This window comes from Tauraco erythrolophus, chromosome 12, assembly GCF_009769465.1.
Source record: "Tauraco erythrolophus isolate bTauEry1 chromosome 12, bTauEry1.pri, whole genome shotgun sequence".
NCBI classification, from domain to species: domain Eukaryota; kingdom Metazoa; phylum Chordata; class Aves; order Musophagiformes; family Musophagidae; genus Tauraco; species Tauraco erythrolophus.
The window spans coordinates 15,453,208-15,477,625 of NC_141476.1; the positions used below are offsets into that span (position 1 = coordinate 15,453,208).

The 24,418-nt window shown below is 36.5% G+C and overlaps 1 protein-coding gene across 3 annotated transcripts in view; it reads right to left on the reverse strand.

Annotated features, from left to right (window-relative positions):
• CACNA2D3 (calcium voltage-gated channel auxiliary subunit alpha2delta 3) overlaps nt 1–24,418 on the reverse strand; it is a 445,975-nt gene that overhangs the window by 234,072 nt on the left and 187,485 nt on the right. For all 3 annotated transcript variants that reach the window (XM_086618882.1, XM_086618881.1, XM_086618879.1), the window contains exons 6-9: nt 15,614–15,745; nt 14,238–14,298; nt 13,995–14,145; nt 5,644–5,718 (exon numbers count right to left, since the gene is read on the reverse strand). In XM_086618882.1, the coding sequence (XP_086475008.1) occupies nt 5,644–5,718; nt 13,995–14,145; nt 14,238–14,298; nt 15,614–15,745 (419 nt within the window). The remainder of the gene's footprint in view (nt 1–5,643; nt 5,719–13,994; nt 14,146–14,237; nt 14,299–15,613; nt 15,746–24,418) is intronic.

The window sequence follows — 24,418 nt, forward strand, 5'->3', positions numbered from 1 at the left end:
ATCACTGTCGTATTTGAAGTTGTAAGATTGTCTTTTATAAATACATAAAAGAGACTTGATTCAATCAGGTTTCTAAATAGGAGCTTTCAGATACGGCTTTCTGAAGTTGTATCTGACAAATTCAAGGTGCACTCAGATCCTCACTGCTTTGAAAGATACATGTAACAAGCTTTTACGAAATCAACAATTTTGCACTTGATCAAAACCTGTGAAAGTTTCTTAACATATTATGCTAATACCACTTCCTTCTGGGTTGTTGCTAACAGTTAAAAAAATAAAGTTAAATGAAGATTCACAACATACAACTGCATTACATTGCTGTTGTTCTTACATTGCTTCCCCGAACCAGGGAACAGGTTTAGATGCTTAGAATTGTCACTTCTTTCGATGTATCCTCACTCTTTCTTTAAGAAAAGCACGTTACTTGATCAACATGTTGGAGATTCAGGGCTGAAAACCTGTTTTCTCCAACCTTCATTCCCTTACCATAACAAAAATGCATGAGTATGTGAAATGCTTAAATGCTTAATTATATTACACTTATCTGATGTCCTTTAAAAATCTGCTGTAATGCACCAGACAGATACTTATTAGTGCTTTAATCGAAGAGTGATCTTGATCAAGTAACCCCGCAGATATGATGAGGCTTGTTAAAAAACAAACAAAAAATTTCCTGCCCTCACTATACCAACTATCATGAAATCTGTACCAATCTTCAAAACATGTGTTTGGCTGGGTTGAAAGTTGCAAAGGTAAAAGTAATCATGCCATGTTTTCTTTTCTGACTAACTGCCGTCTTTACTTCACAAAGCAATGCAAGAGCAAGAACGTTCGGTTAACTTGGGCTCCTATATCATATAAATTAACAAACCAGGCACCCATTTCTGAAATGGCTGTGAGAAGAGAGACTTAAAACATCAGCTTCGGGCGTAAGGAAGTAATAATTTAAGTAAAGATGCAACCAGGACACAGATTGCACATTATAGAGGAAACAAATGCAGCTTTATCAATAAAACTGGGTTCTCATTCAAAGAGAAATGCCACATCCTTGCTCTATAACCACTTTACAGATTTACTCTAGTGTCTAGCTCATGTTCCTACCTGAAAGACAAGGAGAGAAAAATGAGGAATCCATACCATACCAACACTATGGTATAGAAAATAAGTGGTCTAGAGTCAATGTGAAAAACTAACACTGTGCTTATAATACTGTTTCCCTCTCGAAAAAAAAAAAAGAAAAAAAGAAGAGATGTTGTGGAGGAGAGGAAAAAAAAAAAGAAAAAGCAAGAGTCACACTGTTTCACTCAGAAAATGTGTAAACCAGACACCAGATAGCCTTCCCCCCTACCCTGCACCCCGCCAAGACTAATTGGATTTTCTGAAAGTCTCGTTCTTTGGAAGCCTGTTACATTCCCTAGGCATTATGGAGAAGAATTTCTCCAATCCATCCCTGAACGTGAAAAAGACTGTGTTCATTTGCTCCCTGTAATCCCATTGAATATTCAGAACCAAAACCAGTAAGAAGCATTGGTTTCCCAGGCTGCTATAAGCCCTGAGGCTGAGGCAGTTTCCTGTAGCTCCATTCCCTGAAGATGCTCCCAGGTTTCGTTTTACCTAGACAGGCTGTGCATGGGAACAGAACAGTCTCTGGCTGTAGCCCAACCGCCTGAGGCAGCACACTGCTGCGGGGGCAAACCGGACTGTTTTACTTCTGCCTACACCTTGGAAAGCCAGGCTGGCTGCTCCCGCCGCTGTGCAAGGGGTCAGGATGAGCGGGCAGTGTCTGCTGGAAACACAGACAGGGAATCCTCTCAGCAGAAGCAAACACGACACTTGGCTTTCCCCAAAACCGAGGACCTGGTCTCTCCCCAAGCCCAGCCCTGGCCCATCTGCCCCTGGGTTAGGATAATTTAACCCTATTTATTCTGCTGAGAAGCTGGTTTGCCCTTTAGCTCACTGCAAATGAAGTGCAAGAGATAAGGATAGTCTAATCTTCCAGATTTTCTTTGTCTATTACTTTATTTTGTTAAAGCTTAGAGATAAAAGAAAACTCCATTGAAAAAGACATTCAACAAGTTTAAGTGACATCCTCAGAGTAGAAGGATTCCATTTGAAAACATCTGAGCCTTACATAAAGACAGCAGAGTAGCTCTTCAATAAATACTTTCAAGACAAATGCAGACTGGGGTACTGATCCTGCGAAAGCAATTTTTAATTGGAGTTAATCAAACAGCTGCTTTCCTTATGAGACAAAAAGCTCCAGTTAAACATCTGAAAGTAATTTCTTATCTCTGCTTCTATGTTTATTTGCTACAGGTGATGTCAGATGACCTATCAAGATACAGTTAGCAAGAAATGGGGTGCGTCTCTGTGTATGTTGGGGAGGTGTTTTTTTCAATGTAATGTGAATTTTTGATATTGGCACTCCATTATGATTAAAAAAAAAGATAAATATACTGCCAAAATGGTAGAAATTAAAGTTTACCCAGCCTAAATCAATAGCTTGGTAAAACTGCTTTTATGCATGCTTCCAGCATTAAGAAATACCTGTCCTTAGTAAGGTCAGGTGTATAATACAGCAGTGTAGAGTAGAGCGAAGTTAAAATTCAGTCCTTGTGATCATCAACAACATACATCTCTCTTCAAATAAGGGAAAACTATAGTAATATTAAATACCATTACAGCAGTTTCTAATTGTTTTTGTTTAAAGTTAGCATATGGAAATAGATATTTGCTAGCTAAAGAAAAAAGTTCTAATGTATTTTAAAACGCTTGTGTTTATTTTGGTGCTAATAGAGCTTATACTGGCAGTAACAGATGTGGTCATCCTTGCTCCCATTCACTGAGGAGAGTATTTGACATCAAAACTTAAAGAACAGAAATTTCTGGAAGGAATACATAGTTACATCTTCAGATCAACTTTGGACTTCTAAAAATCTGGCATATGTATACACATATAAATTGAAACATTGGCATATATTTTAAAACATTGCCTGTCAATCACCTGCTCTACTTTGCCCATACAGAAACTTATGATTATATGTTGATAATGGCTGTTTGAAAAAATACGTGTATACAGTGTTTGTCATGACGTTTTTCTTGTTTCTGTTTTATCATTCAATAAACAAAAGAGCGAGCTATGACTACCAGTGAACATGCAAAAGAGCATTTACCTAGCAAGACTGGTTGAGAAAATGTAATTTCATCTTTCGTCTAATATTACAATGGACACTTGGCAATCACACAGAAAAAAATGACAAGAGAAGCCAGGTAGATTTGTCAAACTCACAGAAATGAAAGTAACAACCCAAATGATTGAATTCTTACGATGAGTTCATCTGATAGCTCTTGACCAGTTTCAGAATGTGCATAGCAACAACATTTTAAGCCATCTTTTTTTTTTTCTATTGACCTGACTAAAAGACTATGAATTCAAGAGAAACTTTTCCAGGAAATTCTGTGAGTTTTTGATGAGGCCCTCAGGTAATTCTGCTGTGTTGGTATATTCAAATCACACAGTATCAGATCTTACAACAATATCAGACAATTCAGAAAGTTATTTGTAACTATGTTAGTTCAGGAGCACAATAACTGAATTACTCATTCAGAATTAAGTGGTTGTCCATCTCCTTGACAATCCTTATACTCTGAGCTATACTCAGGACAATGGCACTTTTGTGCCCTCCAGTGTTTAGGCAAATAAATTATTAACTTCATTACACAACCTAGAAAAATAATAATAACACATAAATTTCCACAAACTAAGAAACAAATGAAGATTGACAAAGTCATAGTATATAAAAATGCAAGGAACTATTACATGCTACCTATGTCAAGTTTACTCTTTAGTTCTGGTCTTTCAAGGAAAGAACAGTAACCAGCTTACTAATATGAGTAACTGTAAAAAAGATCGTATTTAGTTATTGTCTGAAACTTTGAACGCGTTATTCAATTTACAGGCAAAATAAAGCACAAATTTATTCCAAAATATTTTTTTTTTTTTAAAAGTAATTTGGCTAACCAGAAGTTACATTGAAGCTTACTCCAAAGAACAAAATGCGAAATTGTACTTAGCTATTTTGAATAATCAAGCACTGTTCATAAAATCTGAACATCCTCTGAGTGGCATAAAAACTTTTCGATCAATTAAATTAAAACAAATCTGACATTAAGTAACATATGGGTGTATGGCAATCTGCATTTTGATCAGTTGCAGAATGATAGAAAGGTTAACAGTAGGATTAATTCCAGACAGTACATCTGGGTAATACATTTTACTCTTTAGTTTTAGGTCTAGAACTTGCACAGCTTTCATATGACTCATTAGATGCACCCACAATAAAGTGCTTATTTAGAAAACTGCATCACAGTTCACAAATAAGAGTCTTCAACACTAAAGGATTAGAAACAATTCATGTCATTCTACATAGTAACCAAATGATAGATAATCTAAAAATCAACAGTGGGGAATATCAAGTATATTAAGGAAGCAGACCATGAAGAATAATTCCTATAGAATGAAGGTGTATGTGTAGGTAAAATGCAAAGAACTCATGTGAATAATACAACGGAGCAAAGTTCAGCACAGCAAGATCAAATTCATTTTGGCTTGGTACATGTAAAAAGACTCAACAGACACACTTAGTGTGTTTTCAGAGCTACGTTCTTTACATAACATCTCATTGACTTTCTCGCCACACTGAACGTTAAGCACAAGTCAGTGCTGAGCTGAAACTCATCTGATTTGCATTTGGTAAAAAAAGAGAGAGAGGTATTCAAAGACAGACACGAGAGAGCTGCCCTCTCTATCCATAAGGAAGACTCAGTATAGGTAGACAAGTCACTTTAAGAAAAGAGGAAGCTTTAGCAGGGAAGGAGTTCTATAACAGCACAAGTGGCTTATTTTAAGGGGCCTTTTACTCTACAAGAAACACAGAGCTTTTCAACTACCTTACTTCATATTTACATGGCATAAACAATCTTACCTTACCCTTCTAAGACGTGTGATGGAGTAATGCTCGCGCAGAGTGACTGCATTGGGATGGCAGGCAATAAACTAAACTTCAAGCTGCAGATTCATACTGCAATCTCCTTTCAAATAAAACTTTCACTGAAATCACTGTAATTTTTTTTCTGAAAAATGCCAGTAGGATGTAATTAATTTGAACACTTTCACAGAACTTTCTTGAACGAATGCATTATTATTTTGACACACCTGTTTGGAATGCTAAATTTTTTATTCACATAGTATTATAATTGTTTTCATTTGTTTTGAGATTTTGTTTCAACTTTAGTGTTAGTTTGACTGAAGAATGCAATCTCTTCCTCGGTAATTTTGGCAACAGAATGATAGTTCAATTTAAAGCAACTGAAGTATTTTACTTAAAATAATTACTAAACTTTATTAACAGTATATTTTCAGTTATTTCTGTATTTTTTGCATTAAGTTTTTTCAATCAAATTGACTAAGACGTTATTTCTTTTTCTTCCTACTGAGTCACATAAGACTCCTTTGGAATGGCATAAGGAGAATAATTAATAAATTCTAATAATGGAATGCATTATACTAGGAAAAGATCATTATAGTACCTTGTTACGCACTGCATCCTATCTCTCCACTGTTTTGTTACTCTCATTCCTTACCTCTTTGTTGGCTCTGTCTGCTTGAACTAATGTTCCATTCAGACACGGCTCTACATAGTGAAGCTCTTCATTATACTATAGAGAGAAATAAAAAGTATGATGAAAAATTTAATTAAAAGCTTTGAAAGATACAATTTAATTTAATGATTTAGAACTTCAGTGAAACATGCACATAAAGCAAGAACAAAAGGATTCAGTTCTTTTTTAAAAACTGGCTGTGGTATTTTTGTTCCTTTTACATGTTTGTTAATGTTTCAGACATTTATACTTTTAAAAAGGAGCATTTTATTGAATGGATGCCAGCACTCAGGTGGAGTTAATGGGTACTATATACATTAATTGGCATAGATATCCTTCCAGTTGACATCTGGGTAGTATTAAGAGATCATGTTTGATACACCACAGTCACAACTCCCAGTTCTTTGCTACATATAAAAAAAAGTCCTGACAAATATTTGAGGCACTGGCTAACACTCTGGAAGGTTAATAGTGGAACAACTCCATCAAAAAGTCTTTAAGCTTGAATCAATCCTGGACATGTCTGACAATAGTCACAATTTCAGTCAAGCAGAGTAGCTTATTATACGCTAAGTCATGAAGGTGTGACAGATCTGTAAGGAATTATATGCTTATCTTGCAAGGTTTAAGTTAGATAGCCCAGTCCTATTTTCAGAAACATCTTCAAGCATTAAAAGAAACTAAGTCCCATCTGCAGTCAGCAGATCTTGCAGACTCATGGGTGCTTGTTACTTGATTGAAAATTGGACTTGATACTTTAGATCTTTTAAACCTTTCAACATAGGTCAAATTAACACAGAATTGCCTTCAAAAAGTCTACATTGGTTTCATAGATACAGTTTTAACTTAATTCCTCTCTTCATTAATTTTATCTACTCTGGAAGTTATCACAGATCAAACTATAAGCCTTTTGCACTTAAGCTCTACTCAGTTTCATCCTTCCACAGGCATTAAGTGAATCAGAACGTCCATAGCAAACAATGACAACACGTTAAGTCAAGTCAAAAATAATCAGGAAAAGCATATCATTAGATCAATATACGCGTGTACGTCCTTCTTCCTCCACCTCAGTGGGAATAAAAAAAGCCTTACAATGACTCATTACAGAATGCTGCTTAGACAGGGCTCTCTGTCACTGCAAGTACTCGCTGTCTCTCCGTCTGCCTGTAGCTCTGAATTTCTTCTGCTCTCTTCAGTTTAACACCACGCCTGTCTTTACACATAGGTCTAACCATAGGCCCCTGCAGCCTGTCCCACTTTGGACAACCATCACCATCATTCATTTTAACAGTGCACCACTCACCACACTAATTACATAATTACTGTTCCATAGGAAAGAGTGTTTGATTTGAACTGCATCAAGTCATTCTTGAGGCATAGTGCCAGACTCAGTCCTCAGCTACACGGAAATACAAACCCAGAGTAACTGCACTTGCAGACTATTTACGTCAGCATCAACAGACAAAAAATGCTCGAAAGGTATTTCCACATAATTTCTGCAGCAGATTTGCATGCTACCCTATTTCATTCCCATCAATGTTATTCCAGTATATAAGAGCCTGTAGACATGTCTATTGCTCCAAGGGTAATGTGAAAAACAAGGTCAAGGCTTTTGTAACACTTCACAGTTACTGACAATGTCCCATGTGCATCTCTGTGTCATAACAGTTTATTGATCTGATAAATTATGTACTTTCTCCTGCAGTTTCTCTCTTCAGACTGCTTTTCAATCTATTTCCTGACAGTCATTGCAAAATAAGAAAGCCAAATCTACACAGTATCTCTTATTACAGGCCAAAGTCAAGACCATATTCTAGTCTGTTGAAAAAAAAAACAATGAAAATTTGTAACAGACATTGGTACACCAGCCCCTGCTCCCAAGCTTTTTCCTGTCTTCACACTGTCTTTTTCGGCATGGTCTTTAATCCTCTTTAATCGATACACTTTCTGGGTAAGCATGTTCTTAGCTTGATTTCTGTAGCTGTCATTGGAAACCATATTAACATACATACTTTTCTTAATAGAATACCAAGTACAGTGTCTGTAATTGGCCAACATGCAAAAAAATACTAATGTCTACCTGCCTCTCAGTCACGGTCTCAATTGCAAACATCTGTATGCCAGCAAACTCAGAATTTTTAATACTGTACCGCTTTTTTTCCACACCTATCACCACCAGTAAACACATGAAACTTCCTACTCTATCACATCTTGCATCTAAGTAGCATAATTTCAGTCCATTAGATTCCTGAGATTTATTTTAAATCCTATTTTGAGTAACTCATATCATCAGGCTATTCACAGACAATGTAGCTTGCATGTCTCCTAGCTGCACCATAACCTAGACATTCCCAGTAGCTTCTCACACAACCTTTAGTGTTATTCAGTTGCCTAGTATAAAGGATGCCCACATTTTCACACAGGACATGCTTTAAGTCTCCTAGCAGCCCCATTTTACACAATCAACCTGCTTCAAAAAAGTATGAATAAATATGTTCATTCTCACAAAACCAGCACAATTACATAGATAGCATGTGGACAAAGCACTTTCGTTGTCACTATGAACAGAAGAAAACATAGATGTTTGTCCTTCTGAAACCCAGCCAAATTGTGACACTATTTGTATTTGCAGCATCTAATTCACCTTGAGATTATTAATATGAAAAATATTTTAAGCAACCTGCTGTGTATGGCAGAACCTTGTCATAGGATGTTTTGCAGTTTTATTGGTGATGCCTTTAACTGTGCTAAATCTTTCAAGTGGAAAAGGGAAAAAATTCCACCTCCTCCTTCCCCATCACCTTATCAGCGATTTAATCTCAGTTCCGCAGCTTTTCTATGGCATTTAAAATTTTGCATTTAGTGAAATAGCTTCCTGATCTTGAATCAAAAGGCTGATTAGTAACTGCTGACTTTGTCAGCAATACCCACTATAGATGTCTTGTTAATTTACACCAGTAAAACCTGCATTTAGCTTTTCAAGAGTCTTGCATTACATTATTTTCTTGTATTTCCTAGTGTTGCATAGTCCCATACCTCTATGCTCTGCCATAGGACATTTTTGCATGTCATAGTTGTGATAGCGGTGATGCAATAGCTGAGAGCACTAACACCCATGCAATAGCTGTGAACAGCCTGTGTTTTACTGGAGGAGGGAAAGAAGGAAAACCCAATTACCTTCTTTTCTGAGCTCCTCTTCTAAAACCTCAGTCTTCTTTCGTCTCTCTTGCAATTTAAACATTTGATGATGATGATTTTTATTGTTATTTCAGTTAGTTACATTTATCTATTTTATTGGTTGATATTATTTTGTCACTCTAATTATTTCTTTGCACAACTGGCATAAAATACAATCAGTGGGCTAAAGTTGAACTAAGGAAGTATATAGTTTGTTAGGCAGCTGCTGACTTACATTATATAATCAGATACTATTCGTATTCTGAAAATGTGAGATATATATGGTCCTAGCACATCTATGCAAGTAGTTTATATCTACCCTAGCATTTTTCATATTTATGCTTTGTCATAGTTAAGCTGTCTGGAGCAAGATCCACAGAAACAAATTAAATTCACATTTTGTTGTGCAACACACACAGATAAAAGATTTCACACTATATTAGGAATACTTGGACATCCGACACAGCCCAGCCTAAGATCTGACAGTGAAGTCAAACCACAAAAAGAACCAAAGGAATTGGTATTTCCAAAGTTGCACTAGTGTGACCGTGTGCAACAAGTGGCACACAAGCGCTGCCCACTGCCTGGAGTGATCACATGGAAGTTCGCAATGGGCTGCCTTTCTCTTTCTCAGGCTGCTCACACAGTAGCTGCACAGAATCTGATTATTCAGACAGACTGAAAAGTAAGTTTATCCATAACCTATTCTGTATGACTACAAGGATGCCAAAGAAGAGACTACACAGAAATTGTTTATAATGGAAAATCCTACAAGTTAAAAACAGGGAACTATACTACTGTGCTTTGAATTAACAAATACTTTTCTTCTAACCAATTTTGCTAAAATGGTGTGACTAAAGCATTAAAATTAATTTAACATTCTTGGCTCAGTTAATATTTTGTTAATTTAATGTAGAGTTTACATTTTCATAAAAACATTTTAAAAATTTTAGCATTCAGCAAAATTAGTACTCGTTTTATGATAATATTGTTAATTTAATGCATGACTTGGAACTACATTTCAAAGCGAATTGGAAAAATACGCCTTTTCTCTTGCTGTTGCAGGCATCTCTGTTCATGCACTAGTAAACCAACCTTAAATTTTAACATAGGCAGCACAAAATCGCTCTTGTATTTTGATAATTTTTCCAATTCAATCATCTAGTCCATCAATTTCAGATAGATTTTGCAACAACCTACCCATGAAAGTTAAAATTATTTTTAGCATTACCCTTTTATGTTTATCCTCTGGAAAGACCTTCTACTGTATATACATATAAAGTTAAAAATATATTTAGTGAAAAATCAAATGGATATGAAACAACCCAGCTAATGTACTGCTAGTGGCTTTTGGTTTTTGTTCTTGGCTGAGGTTTGGGGGTTTTTTGCTATTGTTTTGTGGTACCTCTATCAATATCCTATGCTATCCTGTATATTTAAGTGTCAATAAGTTTTTAACTATGTTAGTACATAGTGACTATAACTCTCCTTACAGTTAATGAGAATCCTAAATGTCTTTTTGTGTATGGAATACTGAAATGTATTATTGTATAAAGCAATGTATTATATTGTATAAAGCAATACAAATGCTTTTCAGACTTCATTTTTCATCTGTTAAGTTCCATGTCCTCTTCCACTGCCAGAGATAGTGATTTTCTCAAAGATCGATTCCTTTCCATCCTTGACCCCCACTGTCAACAGAGCCCTATCTTACACCAGTCTAGCTTCTCTAACCTCGTGTTCTGTTTCAGTTAACTTAAAAGTGCACTTCCTTCTCACTGTAACAAACACAGAAGTTTCTCATCTGCTCATGTAACCCTTCCACTTGCTTCGTTCTGACTTGCTCTTCTTTTAAGTCCTCTCTCACATCTTTCATCCCTATTTTTTGTTCTTTTGTCTCAAACATGGGCATGCTTTAGGGTTCTCCCCACTTGTGAGAATGACAGGGAGAACTCCTTAATCTATTTGACTCCTAATTTCTGACCCAATTCCTCATAGAAGTCTTCTGTTGCAAGTATTTGTTCCATTAATCACTATGCACAATATTATTGAATTTAAATTTAAATCGTTATTTAATTATAGGCCTCCTGACAGTTGCTCAGGCTCCAAACTTTTACTTCATTTAGTAAATGTATTGTTTGTCCAGATTTCCCACATAAAGCTCTCTTTCCACCCCAAATGTTGGTCTGAGAAGAGAAAGAGCTGCTTGGTCATATGTCTTGGACTTCCAGATGTCCAGCAGTCCTCACAGAGCAACTGTTTGGACAGGCTTTTCAGAACAAGTGTGAGCAAGTATCAGCTGTGTGCTATGTGAAGAGCAAGTCTTCAACATTTAGGCACAGTGGATGTATTTTTGCACACACTGCACAGCTGGCCAGTTTTAGTTGCACAGACTTGTGTACATGCACAGATCTATGTTACAAAGGGGATTTCTCATATGGACATGTGTGTATCTTACTTTCAGATGAAACTGCTTTCACATCACCAGGCTATGTCTACATTATAAAGAGTAAGAAATAACCCTACCCTAACATTTGCCTATAGGTAAAAGCTACATGGGATTTTCGGTGTATTCACACCAAGAAGCCTCTTGCGTGAGCTTTGTTGTCTCATGTTCTGATCACTGCAACATCCTCTCTGGTCTTGACAAAGATCATTCACCCAGCTGGCACTTACTCAGAGTAGTGCTTCACAAGTGATCTTTGCTGATCATTCAGATCACAGTAACCCTGGCTTTACTGCGTACCCTCACTATGTCTTCCTCTAACACACCAAACCTTTTAAAAGGAGTGTTTACCTACACCATTCCTCAGTGAAAAGTCCACTCCCTTCTCCACAGTGCTGGTCTACGTTACCAGCTTGTTATGTTTTCAAGCAAACAAGTTTTGTATTTACTTTCTTTTTTTTTTTAGCCTTGTGAGGCAGCAAGCATTATATTGTGACACTTAGTCCAAAACAACTCCTTAAAACACTTCTGAGATACCCTCAAGGTGATAGCATGTCATGCTACCCACTCACTGTTTCTCCTGTCATGGCCTCCTCCTTTGCCCCTGCATTTCTGCGGTACCTCTTTCAACACAGTGAGTAACTTCAGGTTCACAATCACCAGCAGTGTCCTAATGCAATTAAACAGCTGAGCTGGTAAGATTAAAATTGTATTCTCAGTTGCTGTTTCTACTTATTTCAACAAACACACGCATATTCATCCTAAAAGAGGTCATAGAGAGGAAAGAACCTTCAGACGCAAAAATTACCTCAGAAGAACACTATAATCTCCACAGCTATTACTTGCCTTTCTAAATATTAAGAATTTCTCACACAAACCAAACGGCGTATTGGGTGTAAGCAGGAGAGGGCTGCAGTGGCGACCCGGGCAGGAGGGGCCACGCGCTGCCCCGTGCTGGTCACGGCCAGCTGCAGCCCGGGCAGCGCCAAAGCCGGGGAGGCTGCGGCATCCGCGCGCTCGCAGGCGTGAGGGAAGAAGCCATCCGGGGCTGGAAACATTTGGAAGTACAGCTGGGAAAGCGTGATGCTGAAAGCAGTGCACTTCCAGACATGGTGGCCGGCAGGTGGCCCACACCGCGGTGGTCAGAAGTTTGTGTTGATTGGCAATAAATGAGGTAAAAATTCTGTGACTCCATGCTGGTTTATACACAGCTCAGTTTATTTTCAATTAAAGTTGAAATTGAAAAAAAGGACCGTTAGTTATTTCATACTTGCTTTTTTTTTTTTAATATTTACACAGTATTTCTTCTGTATTACTTAGGCAAAGTCACAACTTTGGGTTCTAGCCACATACATTTTTTACATTTTTTTGTTATAGATGAGCCCTTTCGTTTTCCCAAAGTAAAAAACTTCTCTTAAAAAAAACCACTTTTTTATTCCTACATCATTCACAGTAACTCCTGATAAACAGAGACATTTTACAATGAGAAATGGCTGGACAAGTATCTTAATAATTACTCAGTTGAAACATTCTTTCAACTTAGAAAGTTATTTAGATTACAGTTAATTACAATTTTTTTGAAGGACAGTAAACCTTTTTTTGACACAGTATGTAATTATGTCTTTCTGCTACGGGAGTTTCTGCTAATTACGCAATTATCATGCAAGGACATTAATATGAAAGATATTCTGAACTAACTGTTAAAAATACAGTAAATGTACATATACTTCAGGCATATATACTTCATTCTCCACACAATCTCAATGATTTGCACTAGTGTCACTGGGGTCATTTATTTCAGTACACAAAGGGCACTTCCCTTGCCACAAAATAAGGTGAAAATTCCTCCTTAACATTCAAGAGTTTGAAGACATCTTTACTGTTTATGCATACAAAAAACCCACATATTTATCAAGTATAGCAAAAGAATATCAGCAAAGGAGAGCTTACAAAACCAATTCCTCCTCCCTCTAACCCTCCCCCATCCCACAGCCAAATTCATAGTTTTGAACTTTTTAAAGCCATCCTTACCAACATGATTAATCCCATTACTCTTAAATACTGTAAAACTATATTTTGTCATAGATCTAAAACACATACCTGTACCATGGAAAACCAACTACCATACACAAATAACAGCAGCTACTGACGATCTGGTTTATAGCTGTTAGAAAGCACCAGCAATACCTCTGCACAGCTTACACATACATACATTTCAGATTCACACTGAAGGAAACATGAACCATGAGGAGCTATGTTGGTATATCACCATGCCATACAAGCTGCAGCAAAAGCAAAGATGTATTAATTCTTACATATTAACCATTTTGCAATTTGCACTGTACTGAAGAAGCTGTGAGGGGAAAAAATGCTGAGGGGAGGGGATACGGGGGGAGACACATCCCAAAGTTAAAATTAAGGTTATATAGAAAGTTCAGGCAAACTACAAAACAGATGACTATTCTCTGCAAATCCCAAACTCAAGATAACTTATTTAAGGGGTTTCAGAATGCAACAACAGATTGAAAACACTCTTACTTGAAGAAGTTTGCACTGGGAAAATCACAATGCCTGTCCAGTTGTTTCAAATGTCATCTTCTATCCATCACCTGCCTGCAGCATTTTTCAAGTGTATTGTGTGATGTAAAACATAACAGATAGCAGCAAATAATGGAAGATCAAAAAAGAAGAAAAATCCTGAGAAACTCACAGCAATTATATTGAAGAAGTCATCATCTCCAAGGGTATCCAAAATAGATGAAACTGTCTGTTTTGCAATAGTCAAGCGAAGCCCTTTCATACTGCCACTGACATCCACTAAAATTACCACATCTTTTGGAGAAGTTGCTGCTTGGATGTACCTAAGACAAAAGATAAAACATTTTGTTCTTTAAAATACTGAATTTTTATTCCTTTCAAATTTCTTAAGCACTGGTAGTCATCTATTGCCTACCATTTCCTATTTCTGCAGTCAAATGCAATGACTCCATTCTCATCAGGTTCCCACTTAATTCCTGTTTAAAACACAACAAAGATAAAAAAAATAAATCATAACAGGCAATGGTGTTACAACCTAGGAAATGCTGGGAAAATAATTTAATAAAATAGGACCACCAGGAACAATATTTTTTTCCTCACTCCTTTTTAGTCTACTGTAAAGTGAAAACTTCTTCAAGCCTATATGCATCATCCTACTATCACTAAATATTGTCATACTTGGTCATTAGTGCTGGCACACGCTTGCCAAGTCCTTTTCAAATCTTGAGCACTTACCATGGCTGGTCTCAATAGGTCTTGTTATACCAACTGCTTCACTCACAGGTCATACACCTGATGTTTTTCTCACAGAAAAGGTAGTATCTCCCAGTTGTGTGTCAAAAGAAATATGATAAAACATCTTTAAGCAAAAAAAAAAAATGTAAGGACGAACCTTCCTGCTTTTTACACCCTTTTTCTAGCATAAAATAAGAAACAGCCTCTAAAATAAGGAGTCACATTTTTTCTACCCCTGAAATATCATGGAGCTTGAGAACTGAACCGTAATCTAAAACTAACACAGGTGTAGTAGTCATCACTTTCAGTCGCTTTCAGACACACAGGCTTATAGTAAACTTGCTCGCATTGAACTCGAGACTTCAGACTTAAAAAAAATATGGGTTGCTAAACCATGTCAGCTAAAGGAACAGTTCCCACCATGGGCCTGATCCAAAGTTACAGAAGCTGAAGATCAGTTTATTTAACTTTCTAGTTTATTTAAATTTGGTATGTGATTAAACATAAAACTTAATAGCTAACAATACATATTTTAACCTATTCCTGTAAAAATAATACAAGTGATCTACTCACATTTTACTACATTTGATGTGAAAATAAACTTTAAAACAAATTTTTTGAAATCTTTAAATGTAAAGATGTCAGGTTAGGTGAAAGTCTAAAAACTGAAAATAAATTACAGTTAAGCGTTACTGTATGCATTGATAGAGCACATTATCTAAGATCAGTACTAAATCAAGGGTCTAATCCTTTTGCCCTCCTTCTTCACAATCTGTTTAGAAGTTATTTTTCATATGTGTGTATATGTAAATCTAAATAGGAATACATATGAGTGCATGAGTTATCTCGGGGGCTTCACCTCCAAATGAAAATTGGTAGAAAAAACCTCACAGCGTTGCAAGTCTTGATTAGAAACATCTCTTTCTCAAAACGAGATAAAGTAAAATCAAACCTGCAAGTATCTTTGAAAGTCACAATTTGTGACAATACTCAGGGGAAATTTGCAGCCATAGCATTCTTTATTGTATTTTAAGTAAGAATTTTTATTCTCCTTACCTGGATATTGTCTGAAAAATCCTTTTGCACTTCCAAAGTACTGCCAGATAAGAGAAGGGTCACGATCAAAATTATCGACAAACACCTTATTTAAAGATTCTGACCAATAAACTCCATTTACAATGGCTGGATCTGGGTGAAAAACAATGCAGAGAAGAATGATTTTCCCTAAATATAATCCCTTGAATGCTGTCATCTTCAGCTTATTCAGTACTCAAAAATCTAGTGACCGCAAACTACTGCAGAATATCTTTTGGTTTCCTTTGTCAATTGAGTGATTCAAAATAAATTATACACTTAAATAATGAAAGTATAGTTAAAATACAGAGAAGACATCAGGTACGTTTTTTAGGTAAGTTAAAATTGCTCCTTAGACCATCTGTCTGGAACTACTGTATCGCTTGTTCTGGAGAACATAAGTGAGTCGATCTAATAATAATTATTTACTCAATTTACTCTCCCTAAATGCATGGAATGTCTTATGGCAACACTTCATACAGACTTTTTTTTGGTTTGCTTTTTTATTTTTTTTAATCTTCAACTTGGGAAGACCATTCTCACTATATCTGAAAGTTTAAGTGTGAGAACAGAAAGTGAAATATCTTCTGTTTCACATTTAAATTAATTATGATATACATCAAACACGAAAAATCTCATGACACATAACACTGTTATTTGGAAAACACTAGACTGATTTCTCAACAACTATCCTCATTGTTTTTGATTCCCATAGAAAGAGAAATACAAAGAAAATCCTTGATGTTGAAAATAAACTATTTCTGTTTAAAACATCCCCATCAATCAATTCCTAAAAACCCAGGCTGCCCAAGTATGGTTTTAAACTGCAGATTTGGTTAGACAGCGAGAAATCAGAAATAAACGAACATATTTTTAACAAATTACTCAATTTCAAACTGAATTTTGAAAGATGGCAAACAATTAAGACATACTATATTCCCAGTTTAATCTGTATGTGGAGTCAGCAGTACAGAAAGGAAAATACAGAAGTAAAATCATGGATGTATTATTTCAGTTGTAAAAGTGTGCATACAAGAACACCCTGTAACATTTGCTCAAGCACTTGAAATAATGCTTCCATTAGCTTGCAAAATAATGTCGCTGTACTGATTTCAGAAGACTGCTTAGAATGTGATTTTAATGGAGTGGAAAAAAGGTGAATTGTTATTTTTCCTTACATTCATCATGAAAAACAGCAGAGAAAGGGAAAAGTCTCAGCTACAAATCTTTGAAGGTTGCTTTCATCTAAATATTTAGGTTTACATAGATGGACTGCTGAAAAAGCAAGGTCAACAAAACAGATGTTGTTTTTAAAAGATCTGCTGCAGTTACTTGTTTCTCTAGAAGATGAAATCTACATTTAAAATCTGTCCAACCAGACACGTATCAAACAAACCAATGTCACTAGTCCGATTCTACTTCAGTTTTGCCTAGCTGGCAAAATCCATTGTCCGATTGTTTCTAAGTCTGTAGTTACTCCAATATCAAGCTGTGATTAAGACATCACTAATTAACTTTCAAGACTGCCTGTCATAGGATCTATCATCAGTTTGTAAAAATATGCTCCTATTTCAGCATCCCAAAATTTTGATCCATTGTTCGGCATTTAGACATTACATGAGAAGTTAAGCGCTAAAATAAGAATCCTATTCTCAGTCCAATGGAAATTCCCAGAACTAAATCAAATAATGTTATTCTGGTTTGCTCCTACACACAAGTTCTGATTACGTATCTGACTCACTAAAAAGCACAGTGGCATTATTGATTCGACATTACAATATTGAAATAAGGTGATCAGTTTAATTAATCTTTAAAAAAGAACAACGCAGTTCAGAGGGTTGGCTTTGGTTTGGTTTTTGGCTGTTTGTTTTTAAAGTGTTGCCAGAAAAGCCTGTTTAGAGGAGAAACAAGGAACCTTTCCTCAGCCTCTAGAGGACAATAAGCACTTCATACACCCTGCAATCACCAGGATTAGTGAAAAGCCAAACCAATCAAACAGAATAATTCTATCTTAATTTATATTTAAAATAATCTGTAGTGGTTCTTAGTAACTCACATTCTGATCTCATTCCAAGATTGCATGTTGTATCTCAGTATTTTAGAATATCATCAGTTCATCAGACGTCTTCTATCCTGGAATCCTCAGAGGCTAATTAATGTCCTTTCCTAATGAATCTGTGCTATAGTGCCACTCATCTAAGCAGAACCTTCACTCCGGCTCCAAACTCCATGATAATTTCCTTTAAATTCTACATACACTCCAGTTTCATAAGGTCACGGACAACTTTAGTTGTCCACTTATTAAGCTCTAAACTGAATGTGGAATCCTTCCAGTTGCAGTTGAAAAAAAAAATATTTCTATAAAAAAAAAACATACATAAAGCTACTTTAAAACAACCTTCACCTTAAAATATTCATGCCACCACAGCAATGGATTAATTTTTTTAGCCTGTCTATGAAGAGCCACTTCACAAGTTCATATATCTGTACCACAAATCAGAGAACTCCATGGAAATACAAGCAGGAATTTTTCTTTGACTACAATTGGTTGAGTCTATATTCTGCATTAGGTTGACAACAGTAATCCCTAATCATCCAAAAACTGATCAGCATAAATATTAATCCAGTGACTCTGAAACGAGTAGGATTTTTTTAGCTGAAAGGAGCATTAAAAGCATGCATTTTAAATGAGAGGGCACAATTACAATGTGATCTATGACGACTGGGTCCCTTCAAAATGAAATCCAGTGACAATTTGCTATCTTCCTACACTCTGCATATCTATTATGCTGCCTGTTCCTTTTACAATATACCAAGTCACGTTTTATGCATGAATCATTTTTATAAAAAAAGCAAATAACATCCTACTCAGTTTAATCCTTAGAATACAAAGAAAAGTGAAGGGGGGCAGGGGGGAAACACATATTTACAGTACAAAACTGCAGGCCTCCATGTGCAAATCATGTGTCTTTACTGGCTACTGTGTCTTCAGGCAGAAGGATTTCAAACCGAGCTCCTTGTCCTTAATTTAATAACCACCATTATGTGGATGCATCTCTGTCCACGCGCACCATCCTAAACACAACTGAGTTCCTGACCATATATCCTCATTAAAATTTTACAGCCTCATTTCTAATAACCTATATGTTAAGCTTGTAGTTCTAGGCAACTTCCAATTTTAGTATTTACACTAAATTGCCCCCTTAGAAACAGTATTCTTAAGTTTTTTATTACTGGTGAACGTCACCTGCATCCACAAAACAGCTATAAGTCAGTAGCTGTAAATTAATGCTTGTGAATATACAGAAATTTGAGGAGGGAGAAGAAAAAAAAAAAAGAAAAAAAAAGAAAAAGCTGTGGGGTTCAAAGACAAGTGTGAATAGCTTCTGCCACAATTCTTGAAACAATTTCTGCTTTCCCTTCCTGGCAGTAACAGCTAAAATATAATTAAAATATTCCCTTTCCCTCGCGTTTTAGTTGGGTTGGCTTGCAATTAAATGGGATTTTGCTCCACTGCTGTTTGGGTAACTGTTACCTGTTTTCTACTGATATTTAATATAAAACCAACCCCCCCAGGCATAGGTACACTGACACAAATCTGAAACATAATTGCCAAACAACAATACAAACGCCTGTAGCAATTCAGTTGCTGTCATAGATACTGCTGACCCGAAGAAATAGGTCTGAAGTCTCAACAAAGGCAACCAAGGTGTGCAGACTGCAAGATGCACAACGGCATGCCAAAGGTTAGCACTATAATGTAATGTATTTTAATTCACAGAATCCATAAAAATATCCACACTAGAATAAGTCTATGGAATTACACCAATACATACGCAATGTATTTTGCTTTCTAATTATTCCATCAAGCTTTACAGAATATATGGGAAACCACTGAGGAATTCAGTGACTACGAAGAAAATGCAGAATATTTTTCTTTCTTGCCATATGCTGCTCTATTACCAAGAAAAAACGTTACCAACAATCCTTAGTTTTGTTTTTTTTTTTTTCATCTTATATTACCATTGTAATATAACCATTAATTTCTCCTGGAAAGCTGTCAAAGATGCTGGCATCCAAAATGGTGTTCCTTCTTGTAGTATCTGATGACCTCGAGGGCAGCCCCTAACATTGCAGAGCAGTAACGTCATACAACAAAGCAGCATGAGCGCAGCCTACAGGACAAAGCACTGGAAAAGGAATGCAAAAACCAACACCCTTTTGGCTCAAAGATAGCAACAATATTAGCTTAGTTTTGATGACACTGACAACATATTTAGTCTGTTCATATTTGAAAGAATAATAAAATCACATACTTTGCTGGGACATACACCAACAATCTAATAATTATACTACTCAACTCTAATATAAATGCTTTTCAGGGTGGTCCAGCATATTCAAGAGCTGCGGCTGAATGCCAATTTTGGCAACTGCCTTTGCTTTTTTTCCTCGCTCTTCCCCTCCCTCTGCCTCCACTGGGTAATGTGGATGCATCAGCTCACAGATCAAAGCATCTGGCCATCTATAGACAGAAAAGGTGCTGTTTGTCCATTTTGCTTCATGTGCTGAGAACCATTCACCAGTGTCAGAAATCATATTCCCTCCTCATAAGTATACAGGGCAGTAAAGACTTCAAGTGCATGACTGTATAGAGGCATAGTAGCAGTAATTTAGTTATTTCAGTTTCCAACATTGTTCTAAATACATTCCCTTTCTCCCTTGAAATCGTAGAAGAACTGGAATATGGCCACATGTGTTTATTTCTATGTTGAGTTTCAGGAGTGGGTTTGGGTTTTTTTTTTGTGAACAAGGTTGTCTGAGATTCAAGTTCAGTTCATCTGAAAGCCAGAATTACAGCTGTGAACTCCTCGCTAACACCATTCTGGGATAGAGATTCAGTTCTGACTCTAAGAGCTTGCCACCTAATGAATTATAAAAAAGGTCCTGCAGCAAATCAGTGTACCTTTTGAGGTCACCCATTTGGCTGCTGACCTGGTTTGACCCTGCTTAACTTGTCTGATGTAACAGCTAAAAGCAACCAGTATGTGGGCAGATCTGCGAACGGGTTAGAGCGAAGCTCTGGAAACAGCATGCAAGCAGGATGTATGAACACAAAGCATTGCTTTTTAAAAACTTAAAGGAGGAACTTGGAGCTAAAGTCAAAGGCTTCCCTTACTGTCCATCCCAGCAAGAACTGGAAAGATGCTGCCTTAATAGAGCTGTTGTCCGGGAGCCGGGCACATGGGGCAGTTACACCGCTCACTGACACAGCCTAACGAAACAGGATTGCCTACCCAGCAACTGCTAAGAGGCCTGTAGCAGAGGAGAACGAAAGTCAAAACCGAGTAATCCTGACAGATTATCACTCCAGAAATTAGCATGACTGCAGATGCCAGGATATTTCTGTATTTTCAGAAAAACACACTCAATTCCATGCTTTTCCAGGATATGAACTGAAGACTACGAAACCTGAAAGATCCGTAAGAAAATATTGCACCACAGAACTGCGGGATGCCAGGGTGTGACTGTGAGACAGGGCGAACAACATGACGAACTGGCGCTACAAAGTTTTCCGGGTAGGAAAGAGAAAACAAATGCTCACAACACAGGAATCTACCAAATTGAAAAGAAGCAGAATTGAATTCATCGCAGAAGCAAAATTAGTCTTGAATACTAAAAAAAGAGCCAGTTCTGACACATGGCAAGAAGAAGTTTCTGCACAGGCTGACAGAACAGTGACTATCAGCAACCAGGAAATCTAAACCTCTGCAAGAGGCAGGGCAGGAAAAAGTGTCAGACAAACAATACCGGAAGCCAGTGGAACACACTGCAAATCAGAGGAAAAGAAAGCACACGAGTGCTGCTAAATGAAGCCAACTGTGTCGTAAAATATTTAATGCACAACATACCAAAAGGGACAATTTTAGCAGAGCTGCTGTCAAAGCGATATACAACGAAGGCAAGGCACAGCCTTGGAAATAAAAGTCATCCTTATGGAAACTTCCCAAGGACAGACCTGTTCACAAATCTTTACAAAAGTCATTTAAAACACAAGACCATGCAAACCTGTAAACTAACATTTCACAATCAAGGTCTAGTTCCGCTAGACATTTAAATGAATAATATGAATAGCTGAACTATTAAATAGTTCAGCTATTCAGTGAGAGACACGGAACTACAGAAACAGGCCAACTTAGTTACATGGCACAGTGCAGTAAGGACTAACAAACAATGCTTTGAAGAGGAAATGTTAAAGATCCCTTCGTTTTATCAAGACATCATGCCTCTTGCATGCAACAGAGAGAGGCATGAGAACCTTTAGAGATAAATGTTTTAGCATGTAAAGTGCATTACAGTCGCACTGGGCTGTGATAAACTAAACCTCTTTTGCTACATTCCTGGGAGTATCAACATAGCATGAATGTGTAAGTACGAGACACGACAGCACACTTAGCTATTGCATCACAAGTCATTGTCTCTCACCCTCTCAAATCAACGGTCCCTTACTGCTGTAGTGCTTTATCATCTTCGTGCAGCACTTCTTCCTTGCACCAGAGACCGTTCACACAATTTGAGTAGAATGAAATTTTTACTCAAACAAAAAATAGTTGGAAAAAGCCTCGCAGGTATGAAAATGTTCAGCTGGTTCAAAACCTCTGAAGCTAGTATTAAAACATGCTGAAAGCACTGAGTAGATGCACAAATGCATCTTGGGATGAATACACTACAAAATCAGTTATGGATTCTCAAACACTATTTGCTCCTCCAGGAATGTGCCAAATAAAAGCTGCAAGACGCACACCTAGATAAACAAAGTACAGTGTAAAAATGTCTTTGTAAGTTTTTACCCAAACAATATTTTGAAACAGCTTATATTCTAGTCAAGCATACTAATACTTGATGAGAAAAGCAAGTCTTCTTTTCTCCTCTTCACACAGCACAGATCCAAGAAAAATCAAAGAGAGTTTGTGTTATGTAGCAGGAGAGACAAATTATTACTGTATTCTAAAATGGTAGACAAAATGAATAAAATATATCTTTAGATAAACTTCTATGATTCTTTGTCAAATGCAATTTTCTCTGCTCCATATTAAACAAGAGCACAATTTTGACATTTGCCATACAACCATTTAAGCAAAGTTTTTGCATATTCAATTCTAAAGGTTTTCAGAAATCGAGAACTATTATTTACAGATTAAGAATGTTTTTCCAACATAGTTCATGGAGAAAATAGTCTTGAAAAAAAACTTTAAATAAAGCAAAATAAACTAGAAAACAAACAAAACTCCCCACAGTATTCCTAGCCTATAAACTCAGTCCATTAGAAATAATCTTGTATTGAATCAGGAGATTTTTTTTCGTTAATATATTTCATATTAAAAGATACCTTAGGTACTTTTCCCTGTGTATTATTTTAAGCCAACAAATATACCCTGATTCCTTGATTGCTTTTTCTCATTAAAATAATGTAATAAATACAACTAAGGCAAGTTAACACTTTAAAAGAGAACAAACCAATTATAATTAATTTTCTTTAAAAAAAAAAAGAAGAAGATATATTACTATGGTAAAAGAATTTTTCACACCGGAGGCTAATAAGCAAAAGCCTACAAGAAATTCTCCACAGACACAGATAGAAAGTGGAAATAACTGCTCTTCAAGAATAATTAAGCATATGATACCCGTAACATTTAGTGTATAACATATATATTTACACACACATCCTATACATTGCTGTAGACAATAGATGTGCAGTGATTTTTTGTTGTTGTTTGCTGTTGGTTTGGGGTTTTTTGATAGGCTCTAACCTTTCTTCAGGTTACACAGTGATCATACAAAAAGGGAAAAGAGCACCAAAAAAAACTCAAAACCAGTGTTTTTCCAGACTCAAAATGCAGAGAATAAAGGAGGAGAACACCTTGTATGTTTAAAGTGACTGAATTTCTTTGTACTTGGTGCAAGACAAAGGCAACTGCTTTTGGGACGGGACAATGATGCCCTAATTGATGTTTCATAAACCTGCTTGGGTGGAATTTATTCCTATTGCTGCTGAAGGAAAAAGAATCATGAATCTTTTTGCAGACAAACACATTATATAAATAAAGCCTGGCTTTTCTGCTCCAGGTAGGAACTGATCCACGAGGCAACAAAAAAAACCCACTTCAGTCTCATAAAAAGGAGGAATTATGTTTATAAATTAATTTTTGAGAAAGTGAATTTCAAACTTTTCTTAAATGTAAAAAACATATGTCTAAACAATAATAGATACCGTTCCCTTTTTATCCTGTAATATAATATATATTTCATGTAAGAACTTTTCACCATTGCATTCCAAACTGATCTTTCAAACAAGCAACATGTTACCGACACATCTTTAAAAGTTAAATGCAGCTGGATGAGGCAACACTAATTAAGCCAGTCCAACATGTTTAACTGTCTCCTTACTGGTCCTACAGTTGTGACTGTCTGGGGACAGATTCCATAATTCCAGTGCTGACATGCTGAAAGTTTCTTTTTCATTCATTGATGCTAATTGTAAACAGGTGAGAAGAGAACATGCTTCACCTTAAGGGATGCTTGGGTAAAGTAGGTAATTCCCAGGATACTCAAAAATGAAGCTGAAATAACTTAATCAGACTTCTGTTCAGGTAGGCACCCCAAACAAAACATGCCTCCAAATCAGAGATGTTGAGAGTACGCACAGTAATAGTGCTTGGATTAAAACCAGTTAAAAAGTCTCAGTTAACTGTAGATCAAAATGTGAAAGGTTGCCATTGCCTTGCTTCT